At 40.5% G+C, this 19521-nt stretch overlaps 1 protein-coding gene across 3 annotated transcripts in view; it reads left to right on the top strand.

Moving 5' to 3' along the window:
* Positions 1–10731, top strand: part of mid1 (midline 1) — a 65301-nt gene extending 54570 nt beyond the window's left edge. For all 3 annotated transcript variants that reach the window (XM_060898729.1, XM_060898730.1, XM_060898728.1), the window contains 2 exons: positions 6573–6780; positions 9263–10731. In XM_060898729.1, coding sequence (XP_060754712.1) covers positions 6573–6780; positions 9263–9611 — 557 coding nt within the window. In that variant the 3' untranslated portion in view covers positions 9612–10731. The remainder of the gene's footprint in view (positions 1–6572; positions 6781–9262) is intronic.
* Positions 10732–19521: the final 8790 nt, after the last annotated feature.

The raw sequence follows: 19521 nt of genomic DNA, 5'->3' as shown, positions 1-19521 counted from the left end.
AAGAATGGCTATTTTATTTGTAGGCTACGGAAACTTTGAGGAACGAAATAAAAACCGGTATTAACCGGTTACCATTATTTTTAATAAGCGTTTCTGTTCCGGAACATAAAAAATAATAAAGTTTCTGGTTTCGTTTCTGTTCCATGTGAAATAGAAAAAGTTCCCGGTTTTCGTTTTCGTTCCTTGAACCGGTTCAAAGCCCTGGTTTTATGACATACAACCCCAAAATCAGAAAACGTTGGGATGGTCTGGAAAATGCATACACACAAAAAAAGAAAGAAAGCAGTGATTTCTAAATTTACTTTGATTTGTATTTCACTGGAGACAGTATGAACACAAGATATTTCATATTTTGTCTGGTCAACTTCATTTTATTTGTTAATATACATCCATTCCTGCATTACAGGCCTGCAACACATTCCAAAAATAGTTGGGACGGGACAATTTCGGGCTAGTAAGGAGGTAAAACAATTAAATAATGATGTGATTTGAAACAGGCGAAGCCAAAAGGTGACTAATCATAATTTGGTACAAAATCAGTATCCGGAAAAGGCCTAGCCTTTGAGGAGCAAAGATGGGCCGGGGATCTGCAGTTTGTCAACAAATGCATGAGAAAATGATTAAAGCATTTAAAACAATATTCCTCAAAGTAAGATATGAAGGGATTTGTATGTTTCACCCTCTACAGTGCATATCATTAAATGATTCAAGGAATCTGGAGGAATTTTGGTGCATAAAGGGCAAGGGTGCAAGCCTTGATCCCTCAGACGGCACTGCATCAAGAACCGTCATTCATCTCATCTCATCTCATTATCTCTAGCCGCTTTATCCTGTTCTACAGGGTCGCAGGCAAGCTGGAGCCTATCCCAGCTGACTACAGGCGAAAGGCGGGGTACACCCTGGACAAGTCGCCAGGTCATCGCAGGGCTGACACATAGACACAGACAACCATTCACACTCACATTCACACCTACGGTCAATTTAGAGTCACCAGTTAACCTAACCTGCATGTCTTTGGACTGTTGGGGAAACCGGAGCACCCAGAGCAAACCCACGCGGACACGGGGAGAACATGCAAACTCCACACAGAAAGGCCCTCGCCGGCCATGGGGCTCGAACCCGGACCTTCTTGCTGTGAGGCAACAGCGCTAACCACTACACCACCGTGCCGCCCCCGTCATTCATCTATAGCTGATATAAAGACATGGGCTCGGGATTACTTTTGTCAAGCACTACAATACAGCGTTGCATCCACAAATGCCAATTAAAACGTCACTGCGCAAAAAGGAAGCCTTATATTCCAAAGACAAAAAGGACCATCCAGACTGTTATCAGCAACAAGTCAGGGTGTGTCATGGTATGGGGTTGTGTCATTGCCCTTGGCAAAGGTAACTTACACTTCTCTGAAGGTAGCATTAATGCAGAAAAGGACATTGGGGTTTTGGAGCAACATATGTTGCCTTCAAGACGACATCTTTTCCAGGGATATTTCAACAAGACAATTCAAAGCCACATTCTGCACACATTACAAAGGCAGGGCTGGGGAAGAAGAGGGTGCCTGTCCCCTCTGTCCCCAACAGAGAACGTGTGGCGAATTGTGAAACGAAAAGCATGATGACAAACCCGTACTCTTGCCCAACCTGTTTGCAGGAAGAATGGGACAAAATAACACCTGAAACACGTCATCACTTGGTGTCTTCAGTCCCTAAACATCTTGTAATTGCTGTGAGAAGGAATGGCAACGTTATAAAGTGGTAAATACTTTATTGTCCCAACTTTTTTTTTTTTCAAAATGTGTTGCAGGAATCAAAATTTAAAAGTGTTATTTTTAAAAAATAATAAAATTCATGAGGTAAATTAAGAAATGAATGTGTTGCTGTATTATTTTCAGTGCAATACAGGTCAAAGATTATTTACAAATCATTATTTTCAGTTTTAATTTCAGCATACCATCCCAACTTTTTTTTTTTTTTGATTTGGGGTTGTACACAAGTGTATTAGTTGCGTGTGTGTATATACACGTGCAAAGGTCTTAGACACATGCAAAACAAGTCTGTCAAGCAAAGATCCCTTCAAAAATAGTGAAATAAAGGCACTTTATTTCACTACTTAAATTCTGAGGTACAATTAGAGCAGTTTGAAAGTAAATGAGTTGGTAAGTTTTACTGAGCATCTTGCAGAAACAGCCACAGTTCTTCTGGAGACTTAAGGGGTGTTCACACGGCACATATTTGCATCGATGCTGCACCGATGTATTTTGTTGCGATATATCTTACACCGGTGTAAATTTTGTGGAGCGTTCACACGTCACAAACCTGCTGACTAGAGAGAAGCATGTTAACACCGGTGCAGCCCCACTTGCGTTCACACGGCAGTTTTTGCGACCGTGCTATACGATAGTAATAATGCGGAAATGAAATATGCGTGAAAATGTACTTCCTTTTCCCGCCTTGTTTGTGATTGATATATTGAAAAACCATGGTTTATACTTCTCCAGACAAACTTTCTACGTTGTGGTCTATCAGACACCATAAAAGGGTAAAAGAGAGAAAGGAAAGGTTGCGCAAGTACAAGAGAGCACGAAAACAACGCATTCTACAATTCATTCGGCAACAAATCGACGACTTCGTGTCGTTCATGGCCATGGGGACGGTTGTCATGGCATCACCAAGCACCGGGAAAACAACGTGGATGAAGATACGCAGTTCTGTTGTTGTTGATATTCGCCATTTTGGAAGCGCAAAATACCAGGATGCAAATTATGCAATGCCCGTATGTAATCAACTCTTCTCACGCGTAGCGAGTCTACCCCTGTAGCGTTCAGACGTCCCATTTTATATCGGTGCTGCCCTGCAAACTAGCATTTACTCCAGAGTAAATTTCTTAAACCACCTCCTGAGCAGGGTTAGATTTGTACCGGTTTAAGCAGCTTTCAGGGGCTACACCGGTATAACTTTGTACCGTGTGAACGCTCTACCGGGGCAGCCCCGGTGCTACACCGGAGTAAAAGTTGCCGTGTGAACACCCCTTTTGTTACTCTTGTTTCTTATTTTTGCAGCAAAACCCAGCAGCCTTCATTATGTTTTTTGTCTGATAAGTGAGCTCTTACTTAAAGGTGGGGTATGAGATTTTTTTCAGGAGTATTTTTTACCATATTACTTGAAAAGCTCCTCACACCCATGTTGCAAGCAGTACAATAGAAGATTTGACCCAAAAATGAAATATTTTAATCCAGTCTACAGTGTAAAATAAAGGAAAAACGCCATCCAATCCTATCGAGGTACCACCTCAAAATGATTGGATACTGACACGTCAATCAGACTGAAGCCCGCGAGCAGCCCGGCCCTTCTGTGTGTGTGTGTGTGTGTGTGTGTGTGTGTGTGTGTGTGTGTGTGTGTGTGTGTGTGAGAGAGAGAGCGAGCGAGCAGAGTGTCATACAGAGCATAGGATTTTCTCAGTGCGCTCCCTCCAAACAACGGGGATTTACACGAAAACGGAAGGAGATATTCACAAAATTCTTTCACAGTGAGCGCCACAAGGCTCTCCTGAACACACTGATGTAATTTTTTTGTCTGTAGTCTAAAAAATGAGGTCACTAGAGCGAGTTAAAAACGAGTGACTTTTCTGCCAAGTTTATAATGGCAGTCTATGTGGCTGCGCGGCTGTCCTCTCCTCACTTTCAGGCTTCTCATTCAAAAACTGCAAGTCCTATCGTGTAGGTAGACACATTGTGTGAATCAGGACAAGTGTGGCTACTACTTTTGAGAAAATTGTGTGTATGGAGTGAAAATTGGGGCTGAAAACACAGTTTAAATGAGAAAGTTTGAGCTATTTTTCCAAGCTCTATACACTCTCCACTGGTGTGTAACGCAATAGACACCCATTATAAAGGCTGACCTTCTCAGGCTTTATAAGGGGGAGGAGGGGTGGAGACGTGGGGGGTGGGAGCATGGCGAGGGCGGGCGGGTTTCTTTTCAAAATATGGCTTGCGGGAACCGTTATTCCAAAATCTCATACCCCACCTTTAATATGCTGCTTTCTTTACTGACATACAAACATTTTTCGATAACATTTAATTTTGCACTGGAAAACTAATGTTTGGAGATTTAAAATGCCTTTGTACTGACTCGATAATGTAAATGTCATAACATAAAAATCTATAATAAAGTTTGTACTCAAAAAATAGGGTGCCTAAGATTTTTAAGCAGTATGGTATAAGAAATACTGTCTTACACATTTTTAAGAACAAAATTGACTATGCATATTGGATGTCTCGTTAACCTGGGCTATATCTTTTGAATGTATAGTATACTGTAGATGGAAATTTATTTTAAAATTCCCAATATCCATTATCTTCATCAGAAACAAACAATATTTAGAAGAAGAAGAAGAAGAGGTTTATTCATCACATGTGCACTTGTGAAATTCCTGCACTGTAAAAAATGATTTGTTGTTTTAACTTAAAAAAAGTTAGTACCCGGGCTGCCTTAAAATTTTGAGTTCATTGAAATGCATATAGCAAGTTAAATTGTTCACCTCATTGTATTAAGTTATTTACCCGGGTACTAACTTTAAGTGAAAACAACAAATAATTTTTTACAGTGTGTCTGCATTTAACCCATCTGAAGCAGTGAACACACACATTCACACACATACCCAGAGCAGTGGGCAGCCGTGCTACAGTGCCCGGGGAGCAGTTGGGGGTTAGTTGCCTCGCTCAAGCGCACCTCAGCCTGAGGCCGCCCCATGTTGACCTAATTGCATGTCTTTGGACTGTGGGGGAAACCAGAGCACCCGGAAGAACTCCACGCAGACACGGGGAGAACATCCAAACTCCACACAGAAAGGCCCCCGTTGGCCGCTGGGCTCGAACCCAGGACCTTCTTGCTGTGAGGCGACAGTGCTAACCACTACACTGTCCCATTACAGAAACAGAAAATATAAGTACAGTAGCTCCTTCACACTGGTGGTTGAGTCTCTTAATGGAAGGTATGTGTGCACAGATGTGAGTGCAAATAAAAGATAGAGGAACTGTAACAGGGACTAAACTCACCTATTATAATTGATATAACTCAGTACGCTGCAAACAACAGGGCATGTACTGGATTGATCCTTAATCCACAATTAGTGTTATGCATAACAGGAATCAAAAACACAGCCAGGTGCATTGATGGGTAGTCCATTTCCATGAAATTGGAATTTGGACAAAGAGTCATGAGCTGGATGAGATGGAATTAACAAACAATCAAACAATACAAGACACACAGAGGCTTTAAATGTGCAGACTAATGAGGGGTAAAATGAGGAACATATGAATACACTCAGGGACATAAAAAGACAAAAGAGAAAGTTAAAAAAAAGCACATGGTAAGAGTTTGAGAGTAAACCTCATTCTGTGAATTTGTTTAAAATTCCAAATCGTCAGGGCACTTTGCATTTTGCATGAAATCAAAATTTCCACCTCGCTAGAATTAAACCAAGCGTTGTCATTGCAATGGAAGGGAAATTGAATCCTGTCTATATTCTGGCTCTTTCTATGATAAGCGGTTACTACTTTGTGACATGCTACTCAAAATTTAAAACTGCAAAGAGCACTTTAAATATGGGTTATAATTCATAGTTATAGGACCCTGGTATATGCATCAGAAGGGGAGATAACTCTCCCGCTGTGCTGTGCAGGAAACCACACTGAAAACAGTGAAAATCTGGCATCACGCGTGTAACCTGGACACTAATTTTTGAGCCAAAAGATTTGCAAAAATAGTCGGTCATGATTTCTCATAGAGAAATAATAACATAGGAACTCTTCTTAATAGAGAAAGGAAAGAATTTCAAATATCTCATCTCATTATCTCTAGCCGCTTTATCCTGTTCTACAGGTTCGCAGGCAAGCTGGAGCCTATCCCAGCTGACTACGGGCGAAAGGCAGGGTACACCCTGGACAAGTCGCCAGGTCATCACAGGGCTGACACATAGACACAGACAACCATTCACACTCACATTCACACCTACGGTCAATTTAGAGTCACCAGTTAACCTAACCTGCATGTCTTTGGACTGTGGGGGAAACCAGAGCACCCGGAGGAAACCCACGCGGACACGGGGAGAACATGCAAACTCCACACAGAAAGGCCCTCGCCGGCCACGGGGCTCGAACCCGGACCTTCTTGCTGTGAGGCGACAGCGCTAACCACTACACCACTGTGCTGCCCCATTTCAAATATCATGCAGAAAAAAAATTAAAATGCATAAATTGACTCTAACCGTGGGCGGCACACCTGTTTCGCACGTAACAGTTGTACGGAGGGTTACGAACGTACATTTAAATCCAAATAAAAGACAAATTTATCAGAATTTTTTGCCCAGCTCGAAGAATTTTTCCACTCTCAGCTTGAAGAATTACCACAGAACACAAAGTCCTTTTCTCCAAACTGAACCCACCCATTTATACTCTCTGTAATATAAATGTTTTATTAGTCATTTCTGCTAATTAGATAAATTTAACTTCTACTGGTTGCACACCAGGAGTGCTTTACAACCCTGACATTCTATCTGTTACATTGATTCCCCAGGTCAGCCATTTAAGCTTGACCCAAAGTCTGCACACAGGAAGCTAAAAGTGTCCCATGACAACCTGACGGTGGAGCGTGATGAGATATCTTCAAAGAAGAGTCACGGACAAGAGCGCTTCAGCAGCCAAAGCAGCTACGGTGTCGTAGGAAACGTGTACATCGACAGCGGCCGCCATTATTGGGAGGCTCTAATTGGAGGGAGCACTTGGTTAGTTTTTTTTTTCTTCCTCCTGTTACTTATCAATGGATGTCCTATTAACTCTTATCCTCAAAATCAAGCTTGCAAGGTTTATGTAAAGCAAAGTTCTTTGGTGAAGCTGCCTTGTGACAGTGTCTATTCTTAAAAGCACTACGTAAATAAAACCTAATTTAATTGAACTGAAAGTTTATAAAAATACACATACAAAGTCAAAGAGCAGGCTTATGTGCAGGTCATAACACGGTTTGCTCAGAAGTAAAGTAAGAAGGATTTTATCTTTGTAATGCTGGGACTGGAACAAGATAGCTTTAAAAGGTGTATGCCATTAAATTAGTTTTGAATGTGTAGTAGTAACAGTTTTTGTTATACTTTTACAACTTTGCTGACCTGCATTTTCACTTTTCACGAGTGAATAAGAGTTGCTTTGTAAATGAAGTGGTAATATCTGTTGGATGCCTGTCACACATACTGTAATGTGATAAATGTGTGCAATTATGGCGATTTTTATTTGAGAGTGATGTCTTGTGGGCCAGGCCTGATATATGCGATTGCAGTGCATTGGTGTGAACGTTAATACAATATGGACATCATGTGACATTGACCAAATGATTTTATGAAGTGCACATTAGAAGAGATAAACAAATAATACGAAGGACCAAACCTTATTTTTCGTATTCCTTCGAGGAACTCAGGAAGTTTCAAAGTTTTGAATTTAGATCAGGATGGTAGACGTAACTACAAATTAACCTGACAGAGCAAAAGGTTTATAAGCATACAGTGGGGCAAAAAAGTATTTAGTCAGCCACCAATTGTGCAAGTTCTCCCACTTAAAAAGATGAGAGAGGCCTGTAATTTTCATCATAGGTACACTTCAACTATGAGAGACAGAATGGGGGGAAAGAATCCAGGAAATCAGATTGTAGGATTTTTAATGAATTAATTGGTAAATTCCTCAGTAAAATAAGTATTTGGTCACCTCCAAACAAACAAGATTTCTGGCTCTCACAGACCTGTAACATCTTCTTTAAGAGGCTCCTCTGTCCTCCACTCGTTACCTGTATTAATGGCACCTGTTTGAACTCGTTATCAGTATAAAAGACACCTGTCCACAACCTCAAACAGTCACACTCCAAACTCCACTATGGCCAAGACCAAAGAGCTGTCAAAGGACACCAGAAACAAAATTGTAGACCTGCACCAGGCTGGGAAGACTGAATCAGCAATCGGTAAGCAGCTTGGTGTGAAGAAATCAACTGTGGGAGCAATTATTAGAAAATGGAAGACATACAAGACCACTGATAATCTCCCTCAATCTGGGGCTCCACGCAAGATCTCACCCCGTGGGGTCAAAATGATCACAAGAACGGTGAGCAAAAATCCCAGAACCACACGGGGGGACCTAGTGAATGACCTGCAGAGAGCTGGGACCAAAGTAACAAAGGCTACCATCAGTAACACACTACGCCACCAGGGACTCAAATCCTGCAGTCCCAGACGTGTCCCCCTGCTTAAGCCAGTACATGTCCAGGCCCGTCTGAAGTTTGCTAGAGAGCATTTGGATGATCCAGAAGAGGATTGGGAGAATGGCATATGGTCAGATGAAACCAAAATAGAACTTTTTGGTAAAAACTCAACTTGTCGTGTTTGGAGGAGAAAGAATGCTGAGTTGCATCCAAAGAACACCATACCTACTGTGAAGCATGGGGGTGGAAACATCATGCTTTGGGGCTGTTTTTCTGCAAAGGGACCAGGACGACTGATCCGTGTAAAGGAAAGAATGAATGGGGCCATGTATCATGAGATTTTGAGTGAAAACCACCTTCCATCAGCAAGGGCATTGAAGATGAAACGTGGCTGGGTCTTTCAGCATGACAATGATCCCAAACACACCGCCCGGGCAATGAAGGAGTGGCTTTGTAAGAAGCATTTCAAGGTCCTGGAGTGGCCTAGCCAGTCTCCAGATCTCAACCCCATAGAAAATCTTTGGAGGGAGCTGAAAGTCCATGTTGCCCAGCGACAGCCCCAAAACATCACTGCTCTAGAGGAGATCTGCATGGAGGAATGGGCCAAAATACCAGCAACAGTGTGTGAAAACCTTGTGAAGACTTACAGAAAATGTTTGACCTCTGTCATTGCCAACAAAGGGTATATAACAAAGTATTGAGATGGACTTTTGTTATTGACCAAATACTTATTTTCCACCATAATTTGCAAATAAATTCTTTAAAAATCAGACAATGTGAGTTTCTGGATTTTTTTTTCTCATTTTGTCTCTCATAGTTGGTGTACCTATGATGAAAATTACAGGTCTCTCTCATCTTTTTAAGTGGGAGAACTTGCACAATTGGTGACTGACTAAATACTTTTTTGCCCCACTGTAGATGGCAGCTGAAGACTCGAAAGAGTCAACTAGATCTTCAACTGTTCAGTTTCATTGAGTATATACACAATAAAATTGACCCGACTTCACAAATGTAATTTTTTGTCTCAGGTATGCTGTGGGCATTGCCTATAAATCAGCACCCAAGCATGAGTGGATTGGGAAGAACCCTTTGTCATGGGTGCTGTGCCGTTGCAACAATTCCTGGGTGGTGCGCCACAACAGCAAAGAGATGGCCATTGACCCCTCACCACACCTGAGACGAGTGGGTGTGCTCCTGGACTACGATGCCGGCTCTCTGGCTTTCTATGATGCCGTGAGCTCTCAGCACCTCCACACCTTTCATATCACCTTCACCCAGCCTGTTTGCCCTGTATTTAATGTATGGAACAAATGTCTTACAGTCCTAACAGGCCTCCCTATCCCAGACCATCTGGAGGGTGTAGAGGCTTTCGACTGAGGCTATGGTGCTACTTTCTATATAAGTGAACCTTGGGCTGCTTAGGTTTGCTTTCAGCTTTGGCCATGACCTTGTTGTCCAAGTCATATTTCCAATTCATTAAGATTTTTTTTTAAAGCATGCACAGAAAGTTTCAGAAATTCCACCTTTATTTGCAAAAGGTTTGATGACCCCTGAATTAAAATGGCATGGATATTTTTTACCTTTGGTGTGTAAGTGTATAATAAGCAGTGAAATTTTAAGACGACAATACCACAATAATTTGAATCAGGTATTTTGGAGGAATTTTGCACATGTCGATATGTTATGTCTATATTTATGAAAAGGGGGAAGATCACAGTCTTCAAATTTGGTGCAATTTTGTGATTAGGTTTCTTGGTGCAATCTCACTTGATATACAGATATAAAAAAAAACAGTTAGCAATGGACTATTTTTACTTTATAAAAAGGACATTTTAACAATGCAGCAGGACTGATTACATGAATACATGAATAGACTTTCCATTTTAGGTCAAATGAATGCTTGCTCGAATGCTTTTGCCTCATTATGACTGTTGTGGTATACCTTTTTTAACATATACATCTATTTTATGTTCCTGAACACACTAGCAGTAAATCGATACACAATTGTATTTTAGATACAGGATCTATGTTGCTCACGGGGGAAAAAAAAAAATTACATATATTGTGTTTGCATTTGAGGACGGTTGCCTGACATTTGTTTTCGTCAGTCTTTTTAATGTATCATTAGCAATGGTAGCACTAAGTTCATTTACTGGCCTAACATAGCTCATTAAATCAATATTAAATAAAAAATGTATGTTCCTGCGCGAATTCCACAATGGTTTAGATTTCTACATGGACTAAAACACTTGCCTGTTAAAGTAAATTATAAATGTATCTTTTAGTTTTGTGTGAAATTTTAAAAGAGCAGAAAATTTCGTGCCTATTTTGAGGTTTAAACATGCGTGTACATACAGTATGATAATCTGGCAGTTTATAACCGTACCTCTCTGTACTGGACATAAATTGTCCGTTTCTAGTTTTAAGAGGGTAAAATGTTTGCAAACAGCCCTGTATCACAGCATTTTTGTTGTGTGTTTTAAAAACAGTTAATGTACTTGCCATTTGTTGGTATCATTTTTTTTTTCAGTTTCATTTCACAAACGCAAACCAAGGATTTGTTAAAGAGGCTTAATTGAATGACCGATTCTCGGTGACAATGCCATTATCCACAGAAAATCCTTTTAGGCTCAAAAAAGGAAGCACTTTCACAAAAACGCAATATCATTACAAAATTGGAAACACTATGGGTTAGATAATCGCAGCTCAGGACACAACTTGATGTGGCCAAAATATATGCTGACATTACATCTGAAATTAACAATCAATGTTAGAGCTCATCACACAATCTGAGCCTGGAACCACCTACTAAATGCAAGTTGTGTAAAATGCAATCTGTAACGTGAATGCTGGTGGAAATGGTCAATCCAAGAGCTGTCTAAAAAACTGGACTAAAGATAAGATAATATGCTCATAAATTAAGGTGTTATTAAATAAAGATTCACACTAAACAGTGTGTAGAGCATTTAAGTGACGAATGTCAATTTATTATAAATTGACTTAAAATCAAAATATGGCTGCGTACAGAATAATACAAAAACAAGCAGCATATATATATATGAGAGAGAGAGAGAGAGAGAGAGAGAGAGAGAGAGAGAGGATATTACACAGTTGCGCAAAGATATGAAGTTTATTTCTGAGTGGTGAATGTATACATCACGAGTGAGCGAAGTGAATGAGTGATATTTTTCAACATGAGAAGATAAATTTCATATCTTTGCGCAACCGTGTAATGTTCTTTATATTACATGGACACATCCACAAAAAATACACAAATTAATCAAAAGAATTTTAATTTTGAACCAGTTCACCATGTCGACAACAAGCGTCGAGTCAATGGGAAAACGATGGGAGTGATGTCATCGGCGTGAAGTACAGGGAAATATGTCCCTCAGATCCACGATGTATTTTGGATGAAAAATGTGAGTTTTTCAACACGAGAAGATAAACTTCATATCTTCAAGCCAACGTGTGATTTTCTTTTTATTATATAGTACACAAGTACCCAAATTTATCAAAACAATTCATCAGTTTCCTCACAAGTGACATATAGAAAATTATTATACATACGGGCCACTTTTTCCATGGAATAAAAACATGTATTCTATTCCCTTCTAGCGGGTTTATTGATGGCATGCAATATTGTTATCATATCGCTTATCCTCCATGTATTACACCACTCTTCCCAATGGAGAATGACCATGCAATATTGTTATAATATTGCACGTTGTCAAGACAACATGACATCACACATCGGAACTGATGTGAAGATCCAATGACAAAACTTCTGCTGCGCATGCACGCAATCATTTCTTTATCGGCTGGGAAAGAGAGAAGATTCAGTGCTAGGTTTAAGCACGAAATAAATAAACTGAAAACTGAAACTAAAGACGTGCTCAACACCCAAAAGGCTACCAAAACTTAATGACGTATTCTTCACGCATATTTACAAGAGAAAACATATCAACAGACATAAAAAAACTGGAAAAGAGACATGTCGGAGATGTAAAACTTCCACGCTAGCGAGTGAACGTGACAGTTTGTACACAAACATGGCCGCGAGGTTTGCTTCATTAAAAGTGGAAGATTAAAAGCGTAAGATATATTTTAAAAGAGAAAGATGCACTGAACACCCAAAAGGCTACCAAAACTTCACTGGATATTCTACACGCATATTTACAAGAGAAAAACATACCAACGGACATCGAAAAACTGGAAAAGACAACAATTGCGGAAATATAAAAGTTCTACTTGGAGGTGAGGAAAAGTGACAGAGACGTTTACAAGAGGACTTCAATCGTGGACTTCACTCAGCAAAGCCCTTTTGTTTTGAACAACTGCAATGTACCAATTAACGTCTTCCAAAAGTAACTTTGAACTTGAACTGTCAACCTGGATATAGCTTGTATACAAGTTGGGTTGTTGTTCAGGTTTTTTGGACTTGTACCATTTTTATTGTTCGAACTTTGACTTTGTACATGTACACTGGGTTGACAGAACATTGAATTGCATTCGATCAGAATCAGCATTCAATATTAGTAAGTCCCCCCCCCCCCCCCCCCCGTTCTTAACTTTTTGTAAAATCTATAATTGTTCCACTGAATGTGTATGTATAATAATAATATTGGCTGGCTTTTTTTCATGGTATATCAGATATATTCCATTCAGCTAACATGATATTGAACTCAGCTTTGACTTGCTCAATATCATGCTAGCTTCATGGAATATATCTGATATACCACTCAAAGCCAGCCAATATTATTTAATGGTTTTGGATTTCCATGTCCCGGATGTAGCTTGTATAAAAAGTACGAGTGGCGTATTTTCCATTTTATATGGTCTCATATGTTGACATGCAATCTCAGCACATTCAGGCTCACATGCTGGTTTTGAACATACGGAAGTTTTTCCACACACAATGTGGCATAATTACATCCAAAAACAGGAGCAAAAAGCTTCATGCATCTGGCCCTATGTCTAGTGCAATAAAGCCAGACGTAGAAAGGATGCAGGCTCCCATTCATTTCTCCTAAATGATCCAATTGCTATGAAAATGTTTAAGCTGACACCACAGAAACATTTCAAAACTTAAGTCTAAACAAGCAGGTCTAGAATAACCAGAGAGACAGACAGATGGATCACTGGACAGAATGACAGATGGTTGGACAGAAGGACAACCCTAAAACATAATTCCTCCATCATCTAGTAGTGGAGGCATAAAAAGAAGGTAAGTCTTTCATGAATTGTGTCTGTAAAGCATTCAAAATGCATTTCTGAGGTTATGTAGCATACAATATGTAATACCTCATCATATTTGGCATTGGGCAGCACGGTGGTGCAGTGGTTTGCACTGTTGCCTCATAGCAAGCAGGTTCTGGGCTCGAGCCTGAAGGATGACAAGAGCCTCTCTGTGTGGAGTTTGCATGTTCTTCTTATGCCTGTGGTGGGTTTCCTCCAGGTGCTCTGGTTTCCACCCACAGTCCAAAGACATGCGCATTAGGTCAACTGGCTACTGTAAATTGGTACATTTTGTGAATGTGAATATAAATGTCTGTCTGTCTCCGTGTTAGGCCTGCAATAGATTGATGACTTGTCCAGGGTGTGTCCTGCCTCTCACCCAATGTCAGCTGGGATTGACTCCAGCTCAACCATGACCCGCAATAGATAAGCAGTATAGAAAATGAATGAATGTTTGACATAGGTCTGTATAAACATTTATAACCAGTTATATTTAAATGTAGTATAGATATTGCAACCATTATGCATTATTATCCAACATATTAGGTTAAGTCATATTATATCTGTTTATAAGGACAAATAAAGTCCTCTCCAAAAGTATTGAAATGGCAAGGCCAATTCTTTTGTTTTTGCTATAAACTGGAGATTCTTGGGTTTGAGATTAAAATACGAATATTAGACAATTTCATTTCCTGATATTTACACAGCTTCTTTTTGACGTTGTTGTTTTTTGTTTTGTTTTGTTTTTTGGTCTATGGGTCTGAAGAATGTTCTTCAGGAGGTGAAACATGCTCAATTGGGTTAATGTCTGATGTTTCTGTAGAATTCTCAGTGCATTCTGCTGCTATGATCATGAGTTACGTCAATAAAGATTAGTGAGACTGTTCCAAAAGCAGCCATGCAAGCCAATTCATGACACCACCTCCACCGTGTTTGACCAAAGAGCGCCGATGTTTTGGGTCAGATCCTTTCTTTCTCCACACTTTGACCTTTACATCACTTTGGTGGAGGTTAATCCTGGTTCCACAATGTTTGTGGCTCATCTCTGTATTTCTTTGTAAATTCCAATCTGGTCTTCTGATTCTGACTGCTGATGAGTGGTTTGTATCTTGTGGTCTGCCTTCTATATTTCTTCCCTCAAAGTCTTTTTCAAATTATGGATGGTGATATCTTCATCCCTGCACTGTGGAGGTTGTTGGTGAGGTCACTGACTGTTGTTTTGGGTTTTTTCTTCACAGCTCTCACAAATGTTCATCATCAACTGCTGTTATTTTCTTGGCTGACCTGTTCGATGTCTGGTTGTTATTACACCAGTGGTTTCTCTTTTCTTTCGGACATTCCAGATTGCTTTACTGGCTATGCCCAATGTTTGAGCAATGGCTTTGATGATTTTCCCTCTTTTCTCAGCTTCAAAAACCTTGATTTTCTCCCATACACAGCTCTCTGTTCTTTATATTGGTTTATCCTTTTTATCAACAAATTCAGTTCTTCAGAAGTGAAACAGATGGCTCAAACCAAAAGTAGACGTTCAAAGTTATTAATTGTTAAAAGCAATCTATCTAGCAGGGCACACCTGGACAACAAGAAGCACCTGTCAGGTCACATATTCCAATATTTTTTACCACTTGAAAAATAGGGTTGAAAGTTTCCATGTTCTAAGTTGATTAACACATATATGTACCTGAAATTCTGATCCATCATCCCATATTCATCTTTTGATCTCAAATCCAAATGTCTTCTGTGTATAGCCAAAAATACACCCCAATGAATTGGCCTTTGTCAGTAACAGCGCTGAAAACCTGAATTCGGAGCAGCCTTCAAACATGGCCGCTCTGGACTACATTTCCCAAATGCTACAGCGCCCCTCGTCACCAGAATACTACCTACTACACCTGTCTCTAATTTACCTGCAATCCTTATATAAACTCAGCTCTCACTTTCAGACATTGTGAAGTTTCGTTCTATGTCCCTGTGCCTGACTTTACCAAGCCGTTTGACTAGCTGCCTGACTTCCTGTTATTGAACTCTGTTTACATTTATTTCTGACTTCATTCTCTTACCTGATATCTAATATTCTGTTTGCCGATTGACTGACCCTTACCTGTCCCTGACTACTTCTCCAGTTTCCCGATTTGGCTTTGTTTACTGTTTGCAATGTACCCGCTCTCCCCTGCGCTTGCATCCGTAAGTGCCTGCACCCTGATAGCCTTGCCTTTCCAATACTTTCAGAGGGGACTATACACAGTATATTACAGGATTACTGTATATATTCAGTAATCCTGTAATGCACCACAACAAAAACTCAAATATACTACACTATATGGCCAGAAATATGTGGACACCTGACTATCACACCAAGTGTATATGATATTTTTGGACATCATATTACAAAATGACAGGCATTAATATGGATTAATGCCCTCCATTGTGGTTACAACAGCCTCCACTCTTCTGGGAAAGCTTTCTCCTAAACTTTGGAGTGTGTTTTTGAGACATTTTGCTGAGTCAATCAAAAGTGTATTTGTGAAGTCAGGTACTGATGTTGGATGACAAGGCCTGGCTCACAACCGACTTTCCATCCATCCATTATCTATACCAGTTATTCATCACAGCTGCAGGGGAAGCTGGAGCCAATCCCAGCTGACCCTGGGCGAGAGGCAGGGTACACCTTGGACAAGTCACCAAACTACTGACTTTCCAATTCATCCTAAAAATGTTCAGTGGAGTCAAGGTCAGGGCTTTTTGCAGGCCACTAGAGTTCCTCCACATCATCTCATCTCATTATCTGTAGCCGCTTTATCCTGTTCTACAGGGTCGCAGGCAAGCTGGAGCCTATCCCAGCTGAGCTGACTACAGGAGAAAGGCGGGGTACACCCTGGACAAGTCGCCAGGTCATCACAGGGCTGACGTGTCCTCCACATCAAACTTATCAAATTATGTCTTCCCTAAACCTTTGCTACAAAGGCAGAAGCTTGCAACTGTCTCAAATAGGTTTTTGCATGCTGTAGCATTAACATTAGCCTTCACTGGAACTAAGAAGCTGAGCCTGATCCCTGAAAAACAGCCCAAGACCATTATCCCTCCTCCACCAAATTTTACTCTTGGCATGAGGCATTCTGGTAGGTAGCATTCTCCTGGTATCCGCCGAACCCAGATTCATCCCTCAGGACTGCCAGATAGTGAAGTGTAATTCATCAGTCCAGAGAACACATTTCCACTGCTCCAGAGTCCAGTGGTAGTGTGCTTTACACCACTTCAGCCGACATTTGGCATTGCATACAGTGAGCTTTGGCTTGTGTGCAGCTTCTTGGCCATAAAAATGCATTTCATAAAGCTAGTGACACACAGCTCTTGTGCTGATGTTGCTTCCAGAAGCAGTTTGGAACTCGGTAGTGAGTGATGCAAAAGAGAATAGGCAATTTTTTTACATGCTATATTTTTCAGCACTTGGTGGACCTGCTCTGTGAGTTTGTGTTCTACCAGTTCCTGGATGAGCTGTTATTGTTCTTAGATGCTTCCGATTCAGAATAATAGTACTTACAATTGATCTAGCACGGCATCAATTTCAAGAACTGAGTCATGGCAAAGGTGACATCCGATGACAATGCAACATTTAAAGTAACTGAGCTCTTCAGTGTGACCCATTCTAATGCCACTGTTTATCAGTGGAGATCTCATTGCTGTGTGCTTGACTGTATGTACCTGTTAAGGTGGGTGTAGCTGAAACACTTGAACTCAAAAATTTGGAGTGGTGTCCACATACTTTTGACCATAGTGTATCTGTTTATAATTTATAGTGCGCTACAATATATCTTCTCATCTCATCTCATTATCTCTAGCCGCTTTATCCTTCCTCAGGGTCGCAGACAAGCTGGAGCCTATCGCAGCTGGCTACGGGCAAAAGGCATGATACACCCTGGACAAGTCGCCAGGTCATCACAGGGCTGACACATAGACACAGACAACCATTCACACTCACATTCACACCTACGGTCAATTTAGAGTCACCAGTTAACCTAACCTGCATGTCTTTGGACTGTGGGGGAAACCGGAGCACCCGGAGGAAACCCACGCGGACACGGGGGGAACATGCAAACTCCGCACAGAAAGGCCCTCGCCGGCCACGGGGCTCGAACCCGGACCTTCTTGCTGTGAGGCAACAGCGCTAACCACTACAGCACCATGCCGCCCACAATATAGCTTTGGTTTCTCAAATTGTACTCCAGTGTTTATAGAAACATAACTTGTAAAAGTATTACATGAGGTTATTACAGGCTTTAAGTGGACTTAAATATCTTTTAAACAGAAATTACATTCCATTGCAATACACAATAAGTTGCATGGCACTATAAATGATGACGTCAGGCTCTAAGTGAAGTAACTTACAACATAGTGCTTTGTGTACTCGATAGTAGATTATGTAGTGCAAATTAAACCTGCACATCCTATCTGATTAAAAATAGGACACACCATGCATTAGAACATTTCACACAATTATTCACACAATTTTCTGTGTAAATCACCCAACACTATCACTCAAACATTGTTATATATTCACCCAGCACTGGGTTCCTAAAACTCTACCTAGGTTGCATTTAACCCAGTTCTTTTTAGAGTTAATGACCATCTAAGCCTTTATTCATCCATATCAAGCCTCAGGTACAGAAAGTTTCTGATGGTGTAATACAAGAAAAACTGAAGCAACTTTCAGTAAACCAGTTTGGGGGAGTTACTGCACTTTTGCATTCTTTCTCAAAATGTATAACAATAATTTCAAACCAGCTGTATTTTATATACTTCTATATCTAGTTACACATAATACATCACCAGTACTGCTGAATGCTAATCAATGGTGAGGAGCTTAGCAATATCATAACTCTAAATGCTGAAAGTTGGCATCCAGGGGTAACTTATTAACAACGGTCATTACTGCAAGCTATGTTACAAAACTATATACAGTAGATAGAAACCTGGTAGACTGTGTAAGTAATCAAATATTTCACCAGCTACACTAATGTAGAGGAAGTAAGAAATCAAAACATCGAGCACTAAATGAGTATTTCAGATTTTAGACAAAAGACAGCTACATGTAATCACTGACTGGTTGGTTGATTGATTTTTCACTGAATGGCAATTGCCCCAGTAGTACTTACTGTACTTGAAATAATATCAAAGTGTGATGAATTTCTCATTTATTAGATAAGAAATAGGGCGGCACGGTGGTGTAGTGGTCAGCACTGTCACCTCACAGCAAGAAGGTCCGGGTTCGAGCCCAGTGGCCAACAGGAGTCTTTCTGTGTGGAGTTTGCATGTTCTCCCCGTGTCTGCGTGGGTTTCCTCCGGGTGCTCCGGTTTCCCCCACAGTCCAAAGACATGCAGGTTAGGCTAATTGGTGGCTCTAAATTGACCGTAGGTGTGAATGTGAGTGTGAATGGTTGTCTATGTGTCAGCCCTGCAATGACCTGGCGACTTGTCCAGGGTGTACCCCGCCTCTCGCCCATAGTCAGCTGGGATCGGCTCCAGCTTGCCTGCGACCCTGCACAAGATAAGCGGTTACAGATAATGAATGGATGGATGGATAGATAAGAAATCTTGCAGGTTACACTGAAACTCCAAATAAGAGAAGAGCAAATCCCAGCAAGAGCCAATTTAGTGTGCACACATGAGAGAAAATAAAAGCTGTGAGAAAATGAAATCTGAAGGCATCAGAGGAAGGCAGCCTTTTATGCTTGCACATTGCAGGATTTCAATGGGGGTAGTCTTCATTCTGTCTGTCATCAATCCATCACTTTTTTCTATAAATTATAACAATAAATACTTTTCTCTCTACTGATATTTTAAATATTGAAATAACACTAACTTATCCTTAATAACCTTAACACTTAATAGCCTTAATAGCACTTTTTAGCCTTGAATAAGAAACACAAAGAATAATGTGTTAACTGGATGGGCAGATGAGTAGTTTTCAAAAAGGGGTGAATCACTATGGGTTGGCACAAAATACTCAAGACTGCAGAAATACCTGCCATTTATTTATAACACTAATAAA

The sequence above is a fragment of the Neoarius graeffei genome, chromosome 18, assembly GCF_027579695.1.
Source record: "Neoarius graeffei isolate fNeoGra1 chromosome 18, fNeoGra1.pri, whole genome shotgun sequence".
Taxonomy (NCBI): domain Eukaryota; kingdom Metazoa; phylum Chordata; class Actinopteri; order Siluriformes; family Ariidae; genus Neoarius; species Neoarius graeffei.
This window is presented reverse-complemented; position numbering and strand designations above follow the sequence as displayed.